Genomic DNA, 19,942 nt, shown 5'->3' on the forward strand with positions numbered 1-19,942 from the left:
CAGCCAGTGAGTTACTTATCAGATGTTCAGGTTTTATGCTGTTTGCTGCTCAACAGTATTTGATGGTTGGAAATGAAGCCTTTAAAACTTCAATCTGATATAAAGGTTTTAAATATCATTTGATTTTCTAACGGACTACAAACAGGTAAAAATAAGTACCTAAGTATTAAAGGAATTAGTAACAAGATCTGCCCACTTACCTGGTCAGCAGTATCGTACCAGGTGTATGGCAACCGCCCTGCTGGGCTGGCATCATCTGTCGCCATGGTTACCACATTGTAGAGCGCCTCACCCGTCGCCTGGGCGGGGAAAAAGCACTGCATGATTGCTGACACTCGTGGATCTACATCCACGTCACTGATGTTGACAGGGCCTGCGCTGAACACTAGCAGGAGGATAGGAACACCCGGGGCTGGAGATACAGAAAAATAATGGTTTGCTAACAGAGAGATGGGTAGGATGAAAATGGCAAGTTAACATTTAAATTATGCCTGGAATAAAATCATCACCAGTCTGTGCATCTAGCTTTTGGAAATTGGGGCTTCATGCATGAGCAATCCGCACAGGCTAATCAGGGACGACACTTTCCGCTTTAATGGACTTTTCTGTTTTAAAGAAGTCTCTTCTAAGCTATAATCCAGTTTATGTCCTTCCTTTTAAACCTATGCAGACGGCACAGGCTAATCTAGGACAACACTTTACCCGCATGCATTAAACTACATTTTCACAGAGCGATTTCGTCAGAAACACAATGATCCCTACTGCTCCGCTTTGAAATAAATTTCTATTTAACATGTGGCAGGTATAAAAATCATCTCCCTTTAAAGCTTATTACTTCCCTTGGATTTTGTCCAATCCAACCGGGGGGGAGGGGGGGTCTGTAGACAGTCAAAAATGACCAAGTCAGACATCACTGACAACCAAGGCCTGTGGTGTATCAAAGAGATCATAGCCAGAGTTCATCATGTATCTATGGACATAAATCCACAGGTATATAATGAACCCTACCATTCACAAATTAGTACAGGAAAAAAATGATAGTTATATCATTTAAAAAAAAACTGTGACAAATCAATTATTTGAGTTATAAATAATCAAATTAAAAAATGTGTACAGTATCTGTGAAAAAAATTAAATTCTTGGTAAGAAAATATATAATCTGAGATTTATAATTATACAAGATTTATAATTATACAAGGGCTAAACATGCATACCCCCCATATGGGCTGTCAGTTGTAGTGGCAGCCATTGTGTGAATACGTTTTTAGTCACTGTGACCTTGACCTTTGACCTAGTGACCTGAAAAATCTATAGGGGTCATCTGCCAGTCATAATCAATGTACCTATGAAGTTTCATGATCCTAGGCCTAATTATTTTTGAGTTATCATCAGGAAACCATTATACTGTTTCGAGTCACTGTGACCTTGACCTTTGACCTAGTGACCTGGAAATTGATATGGGTCATCTGCCAGTCATTATCAATGTACCTATGACGTTTCATGATCCTAGGCGTAAGCATTCTTGAGTTTTCATCCGGAAACCATTTTACTATTTCGAGTCACTGTGACCTTTGACCTAGTGACCTGACAATCAATAGGGGTCATCTGCCAGTCATGATCAATGTACCAATGAAGTTTCATGATACTAGGCCTAAGCATTCTTGAGTTATCATCCGAAAATCATTTTACTATTTCCAGTCACTGTGTCCTTGAATTTGACCAAGTGACCTGAAAATCAATAGGGGACATCTGCCAGTCATGATCAATGTACCTATGAAGTTTCATGATCCTAGGCCAAAGCTTTCTTGAGTAAACATCCGGAAACCATCTGGTGGACAGACGGACGGACCGACCAACCGACAGACAGATCGACATGTGCAAAACAATATACCCCCTCTTCCTTGAAGGGGGGCATAATAAATTACTCCCCTTGAAAATAATTGTCTCTAACAAATCTCTATTTTTAGTAGCAAATAATTAAAAGCCACTACTGTGACTGTAGATTCTCCAATCAAAATGTGCAGCTCCATGAGATACACATGCATGCCAAATATCAAGTTGCTACTTTCAATATTGAATAATTATCTCCCTTTAAAGCTTATTTACTTCCCTTGGAGTTGTAATTTTGACCTTAGACCTTGAAGGATGACCTTGACCTTTTACCACGATGTGTTAATGCCCCCTACTGCGCCACTTTGATTTATTTAACAAAAATATATAATTTGTCAGGTCAGATACTTATGTCCATTTAAAGCTTATTACTTTCCTTGGATTTGTTTTTTCGACTCCGTGACCTAGTTTTAGACCCAGCATGACTCATATTCGAACTTGACCTAGATATTGTCTAGATACAAATTCTGACCAAGTTTCGTAAAGATCAGACGAAAACTATCTGAATTAGAGAGCGGAGGCGAAAAGTGTGACAGACTGACAGACAGACTTACAGACAGACGGACAGTGCGAAAACTATATACCCCCTTTTCTTCGAAAGGGGGCATAAAAATGGATAGCATGATAATAGCATGTTGGAATTAAAAAAATGTGGGGGGTCAAATAATCACCACTCTTATGCAAGATGAGGGCCAATGATCATAGGTTACTCACAGGGATGCAAAGGAACTGAACATACATTAACGTTTAACAAATAAAGAAACAGAAAAATAATATTGTGTAAAGATCAAAATAATATATTTTCTATCATAGCATGCTTTCCGATAACCCATGGACATGAGTATAGATGAATGTTATCAAATGACTTGTGAATCACACTTGTGATTTAATTCCTCCCCTTCTATCCTCTTAACAGTGTGGTTACTGGTATTAATAACAAACTATATTATTGAAAGAGCTTGATATATTTTGTTGATAGGATGTCTATTTGGAGCAATATCTTTAAGTACATGAGGACCACAGCCTGTATTAACCAACCACTTGCTTGAGTTAAACTTAAAGCAGGGGCGTAGATAACCTTCAAACATTGGGGAGGCGGTCCAGTTTCTGTACTGGGAACATAAAGGGTTTCGTTTGAGAGGGTTGTCCTCTCCCGTGGTTCTGAATTTTTTTACAATTACAATTAATATGGTGCGTTTTGGGGGAACTTTCATGTTGATATAAATGCTCAATTTTTGTCTCACTCTCAGTTTGTCATGAAATCAGTTTTTAATGCCGCCGCCGACGACACAGAAATCTAAACATTTATTTTTAATGTCTTTCCAAAAACTCATGCTAATTAAAACATAAAATAAAGCAAATGTTTACGTATTTTAAAAACCGAGTTTAACAGGTGCTATGAAGAATAATTACATTACATTAACATTACTTTCACAACACTAATATTTTATTACTGATGGACATGTTTAACACCTGAAATTGGAAGACTGTAATAAATAACCACATGAAAATACACAACAACCAATACAATATGACATGATTCGTAAAGAATATATCCACATTTCGAGCACTATTAAAATAATGAACCAGGATGAATAAATAATATTAAATTAAGTTAAATAATCAAAAATTGAGGCTTAGTTCATTCTTAAAGTCCCTAGAACTGATTAGGAATCTTCATTTTGAACATTAAACAATTACATATATGATATTGTTAAAATGATTTCTAATCAAATAATAACTGTTATACTTAGAGAACAAAAATATTTTCAATCAAATTAATGTTTTTCACGCGTATATTTACTCAAAATTGTTTTAAGTGGCAGTTACTTTTGAATTAAAGCTATCAATTAAAATTAATAGAATAGCCTGTCCTTAATCAAAACACCAAAAGCATGGAAAAGAGCAATAAAACAATTTACGCAATGACATTTACCCGGGCCCCTGATTTATGACACCTAATGATATTTATGATATTGACACATCACTATTTGCAACCTCGGAGCAGATGGAAAGGGGACACATGGCTTCTGCACTGACGGCGCGTGATTACAAAAATACTGATTTGGGGGTAGTGGTTTATGGGGATTTTACGTTATATTTATATAACAACAACTAGCCAAAATATTGGGGAGGCAGCCGCCTCCCCTGCCTCCCCATGACCTACGCCCCTGAAAAGTAAAGAAAACTATCTTCAAACTGTTATGTTCTCATACATGTAGCATAATACAGTTTAATAGGACATGGAATTCAAAACCCCCAAGTGCATAATTCTTCCTAAAGAACAATTTATAACAGAAAGATTGGTGGCTTGTATATATTCAAACCCTTAACACGATTTTCTTAGTTCTAAGTCTTTTTTTTAAGTCTAAAATTGGGTTGTTGAATATGGGCCCTGGACTTGAATGCTGATTCATGTTTTTCATTTTACTCTGAAATAATCCAGAAGTAATTAAATATGACTCTTGTCACAACAAGAAAACATAATATTGCTATTTTTATTTAAGTGAACTTGTTACAAGGGAATGATAATTTTATTTCTATTTTACATATGGCAATTAAACTGTCAATTAATTCAGCATGCTATGAATTCCAACAAATTTCAATTTGAATAAGGTTTTCAGAATGCGCAAATTTAAATCTAGTCTTTAAGAGTGTATAACGTAATTGAATCTGCATAAACTTACCCAAATCAAAATAAATTCAAATTTAAAACAAGACATGCAAGCTGAGCATCTGAAAAAAGGAACCTGATTTTTAGACTTGGTAACCAACAGTGTTGAAAGGCCATTATAAGCATTATGAGAATTCTAATTGTATCCAACCTTCATCTGACAGTGAAGGTTACAAAGCACTAACAATTGTTATTCCCAGATTTTAACGCTCACTTGGCTTTTGGATTTATCTGGATGAATCTTTATGTTGAGAATGTTAAGCATTTAATAGTCAGAGCTTGCATTAACTTTTGACAAGTGTTCAATAAACTTTGCACTACAAGCCAAGAGAATTTTTATTGTGAAATTTCAGATAATTTGAGCAAAAAATCAGCTGAAACAGCAGTTCATTCTCATTGAGAGTTTGTATGGCAAATCAAAGATGCCAACAGTGTGGGATTTCTTTGTCAAGTAAGTCTGTCAGTATGCTAAATTAAATAACTTGTTATGCATAATTAAAGATGCAGAAACATGGAGGATTGCTTAGTCACCAACATTTTTAAGTAAGAAGGACATGAAGTTGGATAAAGTTGCAAATTATGTTTTGTGACTCACTTTAATGGTTTTGCAACACAACACAAAACAAACAACAATCCCATCAATTTTCAGTGGGATGAAAGAACATTACAATGCTTTTCAAACATAACTAAGAAAACAAAACATATTCAATTAAACAAGAAATGTGCTTCTCAGAAACACAATGCACCTTATTGTGCCGCTTTGAAGCCATATATTTGACCTTTGAGCTTGAAGGATGACCTTGACCTTTCACCACTCAAAATGTGCAGCTCCATAAGATTTACACGCATGCCAAATATCAAGTTGCTATCTTCAATATTGCAAAAGTTATGGCCAGGGGCGTAGCTGCTATTAGGCACAGCAGGCCCGGGCCTACAATTTTTTTTTTAAACATGAAAAAATTAAAAATGCTTCAACTTCAAAAAACGCATTAAAATGTTGACCCTGATGGGGTGAAGTGTTAGAAATCTGCATTTCATATTATTGACATAATCCTCAGACAATGGATTCTGGTTGTGTTCAAAGGACATATCTTCCAATTATCAACTGTACAGTTCTATGTGCATAGATTCTAGCTCGCTTCTTTTCACGTGACTTGCTGTTACAAGTTTACATAGATCTACATGAAGATCTACTTGTCTCCCTTTCAAAACTACATTAAGTTGTAATCGATAATCGTTGGATTTTTAAGAAACATAAAAAATTTCAGGGAGAGAATTTTATGCATAATTTTTTTAAATCCTATAACGCCTGTGGTGAGATTTAAAGCATATCTAGACAAATAATAAGATAAGAAAATATATGACTTTGGCCTGTTTTTCTTTGATATTTTACTGTGTTATCTCAATGTCAGAAAGCTTTAAGTGATATTATGGGCATCATTGGAAAGAATAATTCACCTTGCACAAGTTAAGTTTAACAAAGTGTCAAAATAGACAAAACTGATGTGTATTTTTCAAATTTTGGAGGCTGTTTCCAAAAACAAACAAAGCCGCGCACTGGGAAAACAGGGCTTAATTCATGTTCTTTAAGAGTCGTCCTTGTTATACACACAGGCTTATAATGGACGACACTTTTAGCTTTCAAGAAATATTTAATTAAAAGGAAGTCTCTTCTTAACAAAACTCCCGTCTAGGAGGAAAGTGCCTTCCCTGAGATGCCCTTGCACAGGCGAATCTGGGAAACACTTTACCCACATGCATGAAGCCAGCAGAGGAGCAGAGGCAGCTCATATTTTTTTGTTCCACAGCATTTGACCTTACCATTTATACCATAAATGACCTTACCATACTTTATGGTGTCTTGTATGATCTGGGCCTGCTGGCCTGGCAACATCATATCACGCCTGTCATTGTCCTCTGTCTCTATCTGTTGACCTTTAGGCGAAAATCAAAAAAGAACAACTCAACAACTGAACATATCTAAATAACTACAATAATAATTTTATTGGTTTGAATCAGAACTTACAAAATGATGTAAGCGATTGTAAATTTCCTATAGCTTAAATAGTTTGCACATAGCCATTTTAACTTTGCCTCTGAGAAGGAAAGGGTTAATCACTTGGGAAATGAGTTGTTGTTTGCTTCTAAAACTTTTGCAAACAGACCAACAGTCAAACCAACCAACCAGCAAACAACATAATAACAATGATGATTATAATGATTACAAATGAACACAACAATTGAGAAACGAACCTGTGCCAATGCAAATCACAACCAACTGAGTATTCTGCACAGCCCCCTGTATGTCGCTCGATGAATAATTGGTGCACTTGGTATCAGAGCAACCCGAGGCAAAGTTCAGAACGTCTGACATGGGTTTGAGCCCCTGGCGAGGAGTGGTCCCGTATGTCGGGTCCGGGTCAGCTGCATAGCTCCCGTACAACTCACCGAGGTTGTCTGCCATTGGTCCAACCACCTGTTGGAGTGACATTTTGTTATTGACTTATAATCATCATATGATAATTATTTTCCTAAGATAATAAACATAATAATCCTCATCATAGTTATCAAGGCTAGAAGCCAACAAGCCCATGACCACTTTATTTTAAGTGATGAGCCCATTAATTTTAAGTGCAGGGCCTCTTAATAATCTAAGAAAACTTCTCTTTACAAGATATGCTGAAAGAACAAGTATGGGCAACTGTGGTCAAAAAGCGTGTAAATAAACCTGTTTATTATTAAATAAAATGTATATGCCCAAAAAGGCAGAGAGGAAAGTACTATTTTGACCTAATTTAAATCTGATTTACTCAGCAGGATAAAGACAACTTTTTCAAAAGTAGTCAACAATTTAACATATTCTTAAAATAATTGAAAGTTGAGAAGAGATTGTTCTTTTCAGCCATTTACCTGACCCAAAGAGTTCTCAATGCCAATAATAATATCATAATAACATAATGACTAATGAAACTGCTTGTTACATAATATTATGTGCTTTGATTTTGTATTTGCACAGTGTTAGTTTTATTCAGCTTAAACACTGTTTGGGTTATAAAGGAACTTGCAATAGTATTATCCTTCATTGCTTTAGACATTGGAAAAAGCCATTAATACGTAGGTACAAACCATGTTTACCCCAAATGGTAGTTTTATTTGAATAAGAACAGTTGATATGCTATGTGATTTTGAAATCATATTGAATGGGTCAGTTTTGTTTGTGCTGGCAGAGTGGTGTTTTTTTCAAAAAGTTACTCTATTCTGGATAGGATTATTCAGCAGAAGCATGGGTAAAAGTACAACAATATTTAAATCAGATTTCCAAATCACTGAAATTAATAATTTAGTAAGTAAAATACTCAGTCTGCAAAATTAACCCACAGCCTGATTGCCAAAGCGATGAAATCTCAGCTCGGAAAAAAATCAGAAAAGACTATTAGAAAATCAAAATACAATCAATTTACACGAAACAACAATCAATTTACAAAGTTAAATGTTTAATATTTTATGTTTACAATAACACTGCCTTTAGTTATTTCTGTTACATATTTTCTCTTACGTATTGATATCCCCTAGATATTAGAGAAAGTGTAAAGTCCTGCTCGCAGTTTTTAAACAACTTAACATTTCTGATAAAATAAACTTGCTTTGCTGTTAGGCTTATTGTAAAATTAGTTTATAGGTTGAGTTATAGTTATTGATAGCTCTGAAATTACAAAACTACCGTAACATGATTTATCATTATACATTATATATTATGCAGATTGATACCCATAAGAACCTCCTGCTGAGAAATCAACTGTGTTTTTTTTTTGGGGGGGGGGGTTTACGGATAAATCAGTGAAAATGTTCAAATGTTGAAATCTCCATCAGCCCAGGTTAAATTACTAAAAAGCCACCGCCACTATCAATTTGAACGGACCCATCTGTGTAAGCTAAATTGGTGAAATATGAACTTAATATGTTGTATTTAGTCTGATTATAGAGGGCTACCCATAAATAAAGTTAGACACTTGTCTTTCCTCCTTTTTTTTGCATGTACTGACAATTCCTCTTATAATAATAGTTGACCATCAGAAACTGGAACATGACAAATAAGCTTTGAAAATGAAAAATGTCAAAATAGATTTTTGAATAATGTCTACATTGAATATGGATGAATAGAAGCTTTTTTAATAGTGTTGCTTAGTCCTAGTTTTTGTTGTTTCTGTATTTTTTATAAGTATTAGAATTGGATTTGAAAACAAAGAAATCAAGATTGAAGAAATAAAGTGTAAAATCTCACAGTGAAGGAGAATAAAAATAATAATATTAAATCGTGAACACTACTACTGTGTTTACATCTTGAATACCTTATAGCTTTACAGATACTGTATGCAAATGATACTTCACTGTTTAATATCTATAAATGGTTTCCGCTATAAAAGTTTCCCTCTGGCTATGAAATGTTGAATATTTTGTAGCCACATTGGCTATGAAAGGAAAAAGTAAGTTTTCCAGACTGCATAATTTATATTTCAAGTTGGATGATAACCAAATAAGTGTATATTAGCGCATTATTCTATTCACATTCACATTATTTTATATTCAGTATTTATTCATCCATTCAGATATGTTGTAAAAAAAAAGATTTTCTCTTAACTTACAGCTATACTATTGAAGTGCTTTTTGATGGGCAGCAAACCATCTGCATTCTTCAGCAACACAAAGGTCTGCATGGCCGCTTTCACCGCTAGAGCCCTATGGGCGGGGCTCTGAACAAAACAGACACTTTATTAAGACATATAATTATGAGTCTCACCCTTTGTAAAGGGGGTTTTATGCATAATGCATGTGTCCTCCCAGATTAGATTGTGAAGTGTGCTAGGGGGCTAATCAGGGACAACACTTTCAGCCTTATCTGGATTTTTGTCAACAACAGTCTTCCATTAAACAAAAAATACAATAAAAGCAGAAAGTGTTGTCCATGATCAGCCTGTGTAGACTGCACAGGCTAATCTGGGAACCATATTTTACGCACATGCATTAAAACCCCTTTTCACAGAGCAAGACTCATATGTACATTGTCTTTAATGCATACAATCATTAGAAAAGTGTCAGTAGACAACAATGATAACCAAATCAATAATACAGATTATACATGTACAATGTGTGTGAATTCAATGAGATTTCCAAACAAAATTAGAGAAGAGAGCAAGCAATGATTTTAAAAAGAAAAAACATATATATATATATATATATATAGTTGTTAAGGCAGTAAGGATAGACTATTAATTTTCATTTGCTATGGAAAACATGACATAATTTTAACATTAATACAAAAAAGAAATAAAACAAGACTATTGCCAAGCAATATTTGTCCCCTACAGGCTCCACCATTGTCAGATTATTTTTTTTTTAATTTATTGCCATAGCAACCAGAATTTTTTACGTAGGAAGAAAATGAAATGACGTACATGATGCCCATATTGCCATCTATCCATGTTTAAAGTTTCATGAAAAAATATGAAGAACTTTTAAAGTTATCGCAGGATCCAGAAAAATGTGACAGACATACAGACGCACAGAGCGCAAACCATAAGTCCCCTCTGGTGAAACCGGTATAGGGGGCAAATAATGCTTATAATTTTAAAGACTAAAAAGTGAGAGTTAATTCAAGAGAAGTACAGAAACCTATTAATTTCAATTAAGAGAGAATTTCAATTAGATTAACCTGAACCAGGGACATGTTGTACTGGAGATAGGGGTTCATCTCAGGGGGGTCAAACTCCCCCAGTCTCATCCGCGTGTAGAAAAGGGGCTTAACTCTTTCCCGGACTAGAATCTCTGATAGCTTCCCTTGGTTTACTGCGTCAACTGAAATTCAATACTTTTACGAGTCGCTCTGGTATGTTAGCTAAGACTAGTACATTTATAAAATGGATTTTAACATAGATACAAAAGCCAAACACGAGCAAAATACACAAATACTATAAACATAAATAAATCTAATTTTAACACAAAAATCCTTTACAACTATGCATATCCAATTAAAGTGTATCACCTATTTATTGTTAAACTTTATTTTAACTTTTTATTTGATTTTTCATATTAAGACATTAATATTCCGATCAAACAAATATTGTATAAACATTTTTGACATTATGATAAAACAAGAGATTGCCAAGCAATATGGTCCCCTACCGGTGAAACTCCACCATTGTCAGAATAATTTTTTTATTTGTTGCCATAGCAACCAGAATTCTTGATGTAAGAACAAAATGAAATGACGTGCATAATCTCCATATTGCCATCTGTCCATGTTTAAAGTTTTATGAAAAAATATGAAGAACTTTTAAAGTTATCGCAGGATCCAGAAAAATGTGACGGACAGACTGACTAACTGACTGACTGATTGACTGACGCACAGAGCGCAAACCATAAGTCCGCTCCGGTTTCACCAGTAGGGGACAATAAATGCATGTTAGATGTTTAATCTTTAATTTTTTTAAAAGCTGCAATTTATATAAAATAAAAGCTAAACCAAATGTAATCAATACATCTTAATTAAATTACCATAAACCATAAGATATCATTACATATATATTTAATTACCATTTACCATACAAACTTTCTCATACATAAATTCATAAACCAAACCCAAAAGCAATAAATGAATACAATGTTACAAAAGCCAACATTCACCCACCTATAAGCGAGTAAACAGCTGGGTTATTTCCCGACAGTTCAATGTTGCAGCCTGCCGTCACGCTGGCCACAGCAGCATCGATGAACGAGGCAGTGTAATTATGCCAGGTTACAATGATCTCGAGCGCTGCTTCGTCGCTTATTACGTAGCCCTTAAATCCCCACTCTGCCCGCAGTTTTTTTGTTAGTAACTCATGATTGGCACAAGCAGGAATGCCATTGACACTATATATTAGATAAAATATCATTACTAAGACATACTGAAACTTTATTTTGATATCTTTCAAATATGTAAATCAATATTAAAACTATATATTTTTCATATGGGAAGAAAATTGTTTTCATTAAATCATGCATTTATCAAAATCTATTTCCAATGCAATTATACAAAAAAAAGATGTTTTGAAAATATATGAATTACAAAACACACTTCTGCATGACAAAGAAGAAATACGTTAAACTTAAATTGTTAACAATTTGGAACTCAAACTAAACATCTGACTTTATTTTACGCTGTTTTTTCCACAGTACACTATAACTAAGTTTCAAATTAAGCTCATGCAGCAACCAAACTCTACTGTAAGACCTACCAATAAAATAAACATTTACAAACTACTGTTTACAATAACTCTCTTATTATTTACTTATTATTCATTTCACAATGTTACCATAAACCATATGATGAGCACTTTGGGAAAATGGGGCTTAATGTATGTGCGTTTAGCCTATGCAGTCCACACAGGGTAATTAGGGTCAACACTTTCCACCTGGCCTGGATTTTCTTTTAGAAGAAATTTGATTTAAATCAAGAATTCGATAAAAGTTGAAAGTGTCATCCAAGATTATCCTAGGCAGACTGCAGTCTGGGACAACATTTAAAGTACATATGCATTAAGCCTGCATGGGCTTATCAGTAACAGCACTTTTAGCTATTATTGTTTTTTTTGTTAAAAGGAAGTCTCTTCTTCCAGTTGAGGCCGAAAGTGTTGTCCATCTTAGCCTGTGAGGACAGGCTTATCTGGGACAACACCACGCACATGCATTAAGCCCCTTTTCCCAAAGCAAGGCTCAAAGAGTTTATGATCTGCTGAGGAAGCTAAAGTTTCCCCACACAGTCATCACACTTATACAATAAGCACTTCAATCGCCCTGATCTTGGGTATCATGTCATGACAATACAACTGTGGTCATGTACAAAATACATTTAATGATTTCATGGTCCTACTTCAACTGTGGTCATGTACAAATACATTTTGTGTTTTCGTTGTCATACTGGTATGTGGATCAATATTCAGACCTGATTATAATGTGTATGCATCTATATGAGCAAAATACAGATTGGAATGTTTATGGTTACACATTTACATGAATACCTAAATGGGTTACCTGGTTTTGAAAAAAACTGGGCTAAATACATGTGTAGTGTTGTCCTAGCTGAGCCTATGCAGTCTTTTTTTAAGTATTGTGGTTTAAATGACCAATAATGGATAGAAAAAAAGAAAATGGAAGTGCATCATGTATGATTTTTATTGTTAGAAGCATTGAACTTAAGTTGTAATTGAAGGAAGTGTGTCCTTAATTTAATATTGCTTAATTACTCCTTTTTCATGCTCTGTCTCCATTAATTGATGTATGAACAGTATAGTTTCTAATCTACAGTTTAATTGTTATTCAGTATTTTGATCACTCCAATATTGTATTTGCATTGTTCATGATTCATTGATAAATTTTATTTACAAATGCTGACAAAACACATGAAATTGGATGCCATTTTGTTCAGTTGATGTCTCACTATCATTTTCTTTTCAGATAAATTACATTTGCGAGGCAGATACAAATAACAGTGGAAATATTATATCACTTTGTAATTATTTATAATAACAATATATATTACAGCTAAATTCCTCACATGGTAAGAAGCATTTTTATGGTAAAGAACATTCTTATAGGTTTTGACCAAAAGACAACATGGCTACTAACATTTCTTAAATTATTTGGTATTGAAAACTTAAAGGTTCCATTTGAATAGTAATTGAAAACTACCATGAATTAAGGTTTCTTAGTGAAAACCTATATCTTTTTTAATTATACAAGCTCAACATTAATACAAAAATATACAGTCAGTGATTACATTCATGCAATTTCCAACTCCAGGCAGCAGCAGGCAAAGCAATGGGTATAGATCTACAGAATGGTGGCTAACCACAGCCGTACAAAATACTCATGCCGGCAGCATGCAAAGCTATTGGTACCATTCTACAGTAAGGTGGCGAACCACCGTGTTAGACGTACTCATGGTAAAGAAATATGGGTCTTTGCGACTAGTTGTGATCTCTATGTTTAGACCAGCCGTGATACAGTCGATGGCAGCCTCCATGCTGCTGTTGGCATAGTGATGATAAAGGACGAGATTTTCCACCGCCTCCTCGTCACTGATAAAGTAACCTTGGAAACCCCATTCCTTGCGGGTTATATCTGTCAGCAGCCTCTGGTTTGCGCAGGCTGGTATGCCATTGATTCTTCAAAAGGTTGAAAAGCGCATGGGTCAATGGTATGAAATCATTGAGAATTTCACACAAATAACTTCATGAAGTAACTCGGTAGTGTCCTAAATGAACAATGAGTATAATATGGCCTGTCTTGATATCACGATATTGTGAGTTTGATCGCTACTAGAGGGATGTTAACATACTCTTTATCATAAATCACATACACCATGCCTCAGTCTAATCTAAGAAACAGGACAAAGCCTTTAACTTAAAATTGATTAAAAAAACTCAACTTAAAATTATTATGTTTAAACTAAGTAATGTGAAAAAGAACCAAACATACATGCTAGTTAATGTTTGCAAAATTTCATCACTCTTGAAACTAAACTTTCAGTAATATTCCAGTTAAGCGGGACACTAATGAAACATGTAAATATGTATGTAAGAGAAAGGGCCATAGCTCTGGTAATATAAACAAAACAATAACCAACATGCCCTTAGGTATGCAATTTTCACCAGCTGGTTTATATGTTTTTTATCTTCCCTCACTCTAGATTCATTACTGGTAGAATTATGCATAGAAAAAAATGTCACTGACCTACAAAAGAAAGGATAGACAGTTACAGTTCAACAACTGCAAATATGTGTGCCCACTGAAAATGGCGGAAAAAATGCTAATATTTGAGACATTGTTTTGTTTTGTTTTCCAGCCTCAAATTGTAAAACTGACATTTTAACTAAAACCATGGGCATTACTGTTTTCAACAAAGCCGAGTTGGTCAGGTCAAAAAAGTTTCAAAAATCCAGGATAGTTCTATTTGGCTCACACAAAAATGATAAATCAATCAACACTTTAGTGAGATGTAGATATCTCTAAACAAACAGTTAGAATCTTCAATCAATTAAGTTTTTTTTCAAAGAAAAGATTCCAATATTGTTCTCTTTAATCTTCGCACATAACAATCTAACATTGAAATTTAACAATCTGTTATCAACAAAGCATACAGAAATACACCCAAATCTAATTTAGAGGTCGACAAATATAATAGAATCTTTAGCGATAAGGAACAAACTGCAAATGAAACCGTATTGAACTGAATGAATCCAGTTCAAAACAATGTAGTTCTAAATTTATCAAATTATCTAAAAGCTGTTCAGGAAATTGGAAACCTCTGCTTTATGGCAAATATCCATTAGCATGGCATGATAAAATTGAAGATTTGTTATTCTGCAATAAACTAGTTTTTGTTAAGTTTCTGTAAATCACGAGCACTGAATTGTGGAAAATATCGGAAAAAAAAATATAACTTTGCAATTGTGTTAAAAAGAATAGAAAAAACAAAAACACGATGGTGTTGGAAGTTAAGGTTATTGTTTTATAGCAGATATAAGGCTGTAATTTAGTCTTTTAACAAAATTAAATTTAGTGCCAGAACTTTAATAAATTGAAGGCTGACAAGGGTTTTAATAGAAAAAAGTAATTTAACCATCACATTGAACCATTTAACCACTTTATGAAGTGATGCTTTTAAGGAGTCTTTTTTTTACTTTTCACAGTTTTTTAAAATAGTGTGCATTAAGGTAAGTGTATTTGGTGAACAATAAGAATAGAGCAACCTCCTAAACAAATGAAAACATTTGAGAGGTTTCAAATGGACACAAGAAATGGCAATTTTAAGCCCAAGTCCACATTGAGATATACAACAAAATGACTTGGTAGTTTATTATCGCATAGTTTCTATAAATTAAATAGCACATGCAAGACTTTAAGGTATACATTGGTGTTGTATAGGCATTGGTCACTTGCCTTCGATAAAAGACTGGTTTACAAGAATTTCTCTTCTGATAATGTCTCTTGAGTTTTTTCCACATATGGGCCATGCTCTGTGAAAAAGGGGTTTAATGCATGTGCATAAAGTTTCGTACCAGATTAGCCTGTGCAGTCCGCACAGGCTAATCAGGGATGACACTCTCCGCCTGAATGGATTTTTGCTAAGAAGAGACTTCCTGAAATGAACAAACATCATAAAAGCGGAAAGTGTCGTCCCTGGCTGACACGTGTGTAAAGTGCATGTGCGTTAAGTGTAGTCTCAGATTAGTCTAATCTGGGACGCCACTTTATGCACATGCATAAAACCCCATTAGAAAATCAAATTAAAGTAAAGGTTTTTCTTACTAGATTCAAGTTTTAAAGCCTTCATTTCCAGCCCTAAGATACTTATGAGCAGCAAACAGCAAAAAAAACTAAACAGACTATGAGCGACTCGCAGGCTGTTCTGGTTTTATGCTGGTTTTATATAGCCATTTTGACTTTGCTTATGAGCAGGAAACAGTGAGACAACAGAACAGCAAGGGTATACAGACTTGTTGAAGCTGCACATGAGACTGTATGAGCCGGCCAGTACGCACTGGCGGAATGCTGGCAGGAAGGTCAAGCGCCAGTCTCTCTCACTGACCTGCAGAAATAAGGAGGGAGGAAATTATAGAGAAATACAAGCCTCAATATGGGAAAATGGGGCTTAATGCATGTGCTTAAAAGTGTCGTCACATATTGGCCTGTGCAGTCAGCACAGGCTTATCAGGAATAACCCTTTTTGCTTTTACAAAAAAAATCATTTAAAGGAAAAGAACAAAAATCCAGTCTAAGCAGAAAGTATAGTGTGCAGAGTGCACAGGCTTATCTGGGACGACACTTAAAGCACAGTTGGAATATCAATATAATTATTATGATAATATTGCTCCAAGCGATATGCAGATGTTATAGACTATGGTGTTCATTTTGACAAACCAATAGTGCAAATAGTATTCGAGATAGACCATGGGAGAATATTGAAGGGATCAGCCCCAGCACCAATTTCAATGCTCAAAAAAGCTTATCTAAGTTTTGTTTCTCACAGTATTCATGCAATTTTTCACAATGTGTCAATATTAGTTTATGCTTTTATTGCATGCCATTTTCAGAGGCAATACCATTTTAAAAGCAACAATCCTGCACCACAAAAACATCACATAACATTCATCCATAATACACAAACACCATACATGGACACCCTGTATGAGTATACCTTTTGTTATTAGTACACTTGACAAAGATAATACTTTGTGTTGTGTGTGAGTTTTTTAATATAAAGCAATAATTAAAATGGTAATGTGTTTGTCTTAAAATGTTCCTCATTACCTTTATATGACATTTACAAAATATATGAGCCTTGCTTTGTGAAACTGCACAGGCTAATCTGGGACGGAACTTTACGCACATGCATTAAACCCCTTTTTACAGAGCATGGCCCATATATTTTATTGCATTAAGAGTTTGTCATTTGTAATAATACATTTGGTGGAAATGCATTATACTTTTACTGTTTCAATTTAAAGGTCTCTTGGGAAGACTCTTTGTAATTCCCTAATACAATGCCATCTAGACTACACATCATCTTCCTGGTTCTGTGATCTTACACAAACTTTGAAAAAGAAACTGCAAGTGGCTCAAAACAAAGTTGAACGTTTTATTCATAACTACCATTGTAGAACATCGCTTTGTGTTACAGAGTTTAAGGATATTAAATTTTTGAATATTGAATATAGATGTAAACAATTGCGACCTAATCATGTATATAAGATTGTTAACAATATAGCTCCAAGTTATATGTACAACAATTTTACTAAATGTAGTGATATCCACTCGTACGGGACTAGATTTAATAATAAGGGTGATTTTCACGTACATCCAGTTGATACTTTTACTTCCAAATCTGTTTACCATAATGCAATGAAAGACTGGAATAACTTGCCACAAAATATACCATGTACAAAGTCTAAGAAAACATTCAAACAACGTGTTAAGAAGCATTTATAAGAAGAAATGGAAATAGCTGAGAAACTAGGGTATCTGTATTATTAGTTTTTTATCATTTTATAGATCTGTAAACCATATTGTAATACATTTTTAAACTGTAAATCATATTGTAATACATTTAAAAACTGTCAACCATATTGTAATACATTTTAAAACTGTAAAGCATATTGTAATACATTTTTAAACTGTGTTTGTGCAATCCTGTCAATTTCATCATCATATGACGTTATTTATCAATAAGAATTATTTTATTCATATTATATATGACATCGTAAGACCGTTGTCACTTTATTCCATGATATATGTTGAATTTATGGTATTCTTTTGTGTCACTTAGATCTACATGTGACGGCTTTGGACTCCGTTGGAAATAAGTTTTGTATGATTTATCGTCAAAACTTTACGGGTAATCCAGTGCACTTATATTTATAAAATTAATATTATGTAATATTGACCAAATACGTGTGAAAAATGTGATAGATTATGACCCATATATATATTGTTATGATCTCTGATGGAAACTATCTGTGATATACCTGAATTGTTAATAATTTTGACTGGTGATTGTATTGATATGTTATGTGCACCAATAAAATTATTATTTTATTATTATTACCGTATCATATGTTTTTTTCCTTCTTCACAAGTAACTTAAAATGACTACTTGGAACAAAATTGTGCTGCACATAATATGCTAGATAACAATACCATATAACAAACATTATTTACACATACTTATTGGAAACTATTCCCATATACTATTGTACATGTACCTTAGCCTTCCTGTACTATTCAAATAATACATTAATGTACTAGCTATTCTAGCTTTTAAAAATACAGGTACAAATTATTTACAAATGCAAGTGCAGTTAACATTTTATACCTATTGTAGCTGCACATAAGGCTATATGTTCCAGCCTTCACGCAAGCTCTGAATGCGGGCAAGAAAGTCAGACGCCAGTCCCTTTCACTCACCTGAACCAAAAGCACTGATGACATTAGCCCCACAGTTTTACAGACAGGACACACAATACGAGGTACAACCACATACGCCTGATACAGGCCAATCCATGGGATCTGTTTATATAGGCCTATTGCAAAGCATAAAATGAACAACTGTTCTAATTGGTCACTAGATAGTGAAATATGAATTTGAAATTATTCATTAAAGCAAAACCAAACCAACCAACAATTCATATTTATTAAAGTGAAAATCATTTCTATGTTTTTCATGGTATTTTGACAATTGTGTCTTGTTCTGAGAAAATAGGGCTTCATGCATGTGCGTAAAGTGTCATCCCAGATTAGCCTGTGCAGTCCGCACAGGCTAATCGGGGACAACACTTTCCGCCTTAACTTGATTTTCGGCAAGGAGCGACTTCCTTCAAACTAAAAATACCATAAAAGCGGAAAGTGTCGTCCCTGATTAGCCTGTGCGGACTGCACAGACTTATCTGGGACGACACTTTACGCACATGCATTAAGCCCAATTTTCTCAGAACACGACACAATTGAATATTATACATCCCATAAATTCTTTCTGTGTATTTACACTAGTACTTTAATAATTATAAAGACATATTCACAAGAAACTATAGTAAAATACCAACAAAATGTATGGAAAAATTATTAAGTAATTTGAACGAGACCAAATAAAAAAGTAGTTGAGATTTTATTAGTGCTTTTAGTAGTGTGTTTATGAATCTTTCAAAACAATAATCAATAATTTCACATTCAATTAATGTTTAAGCTATGAATCTTTCATACGTATACTTTCATGTTTTGTCATCATCATGTTGTATATATATATATATCAGGGGACAAAAATTCCACTCGTCCGCTCGTATTGACGAGTGAAATCTTGAAAGGACGAGTGAATTTCCCTAAAGCTCTCGTCCTACAGGACGAGTGAAAAAAAACTGATGTTAAAATATGTATTTTCTGACCAGTAAGACTCTTTTTCATTAAATAAAATCATTTCTTAAAGCATATCTATTCCGAAAGTAGAACGCAAATGAACCGGAAATCGTAATTGTAAATTGCATACAGCAGGTGCGCGTTGTTATGCGAGACTGTGTCCCGAGTAAATATTGGCTTTTTGGTGTAAACTTTGCGCGTCCATGTTGACAGGGAACCATCTGACTTCATTCACTGTAAGTATTGATTTTTTTTAAAGAATTATTTTACTGCGAAGTACGGTTTTAAACCAGTCTGAATTTCATCTGAAAAATGTCTGACATACGAGCGTTCTTTAAAGGGGGCAGGAGCGATGTTCAACCATCCGAAATGGAAAGCACGCAAGCATTAGAAAAAGGAAAAAACAAATTTGTCTTCATTTATTTATTTAGT

General features: G+C 34.3%; 1 protein-coding gene across 5 annotated transcripts in view; it reads right to left on the bottom strand.

The window, feature by feature from the left end:
• The window catches only part of LOC127852358 (uncharacterized), a 39,551-nt gene that overhangs the window by 14,010 nt on the left and 5,599 nt on the right, over positions 1-19,942 (bottom strand). For 4 of the 5 annotated variants that reach the window (XM_052386309.1, XM_052386308.1, XM_052386307.1 and 1 more), the window contains exons 4-10: positions 16,102-16,193; positions 13,541-13,767; positions 10,275-10,417; positions 9,208-9,315; positions 6,818-7,040; positions 6,410-6,499; positions 201-412 (exon numbers count right to left, since the gene is read on the bottom strand). In XM_052386309.1, coding sequence (XP_052242269.1) covers positions 201-412; positions 6,410-6,499; positions 6,818-7,040; positions 9,208-9,315; positions 10,275-10,417; positions 13,541-13,767; positions 16,102-16,193 — 1,095 coding nt within the window. Of the gene's footprint in view, positions 1-200; positions 413-6,409; positions 6,500-6,817; positions 7,041-9,207; positions 9,316-10,274; positions 10,418-11,249; positions 11,474-13,540; positions 13,768-16,101; positions 16,194-18,476; positions 18,569-19,942 lie in introns of all 5 variants that reach the window. The other variant, XM_052386310.1, reaches the window with a different exon arrangement.

This window comes from Dreissena polymorpha, chromosome 12, assembly GCF_020536995.1.
Source record: "Dreissena polymorpha isolate Duluth1 chromosome 12, UMN_Dpol_1.0, whole genome shotgun sequence".
Classification (NCBI taxonomy): domain Eukaryota; kingdom Metazoa; phylum Mollusca; class Bivalvia; order Myida; family Dreissenidae; genus Dreissena; species Dreissena polymorpha.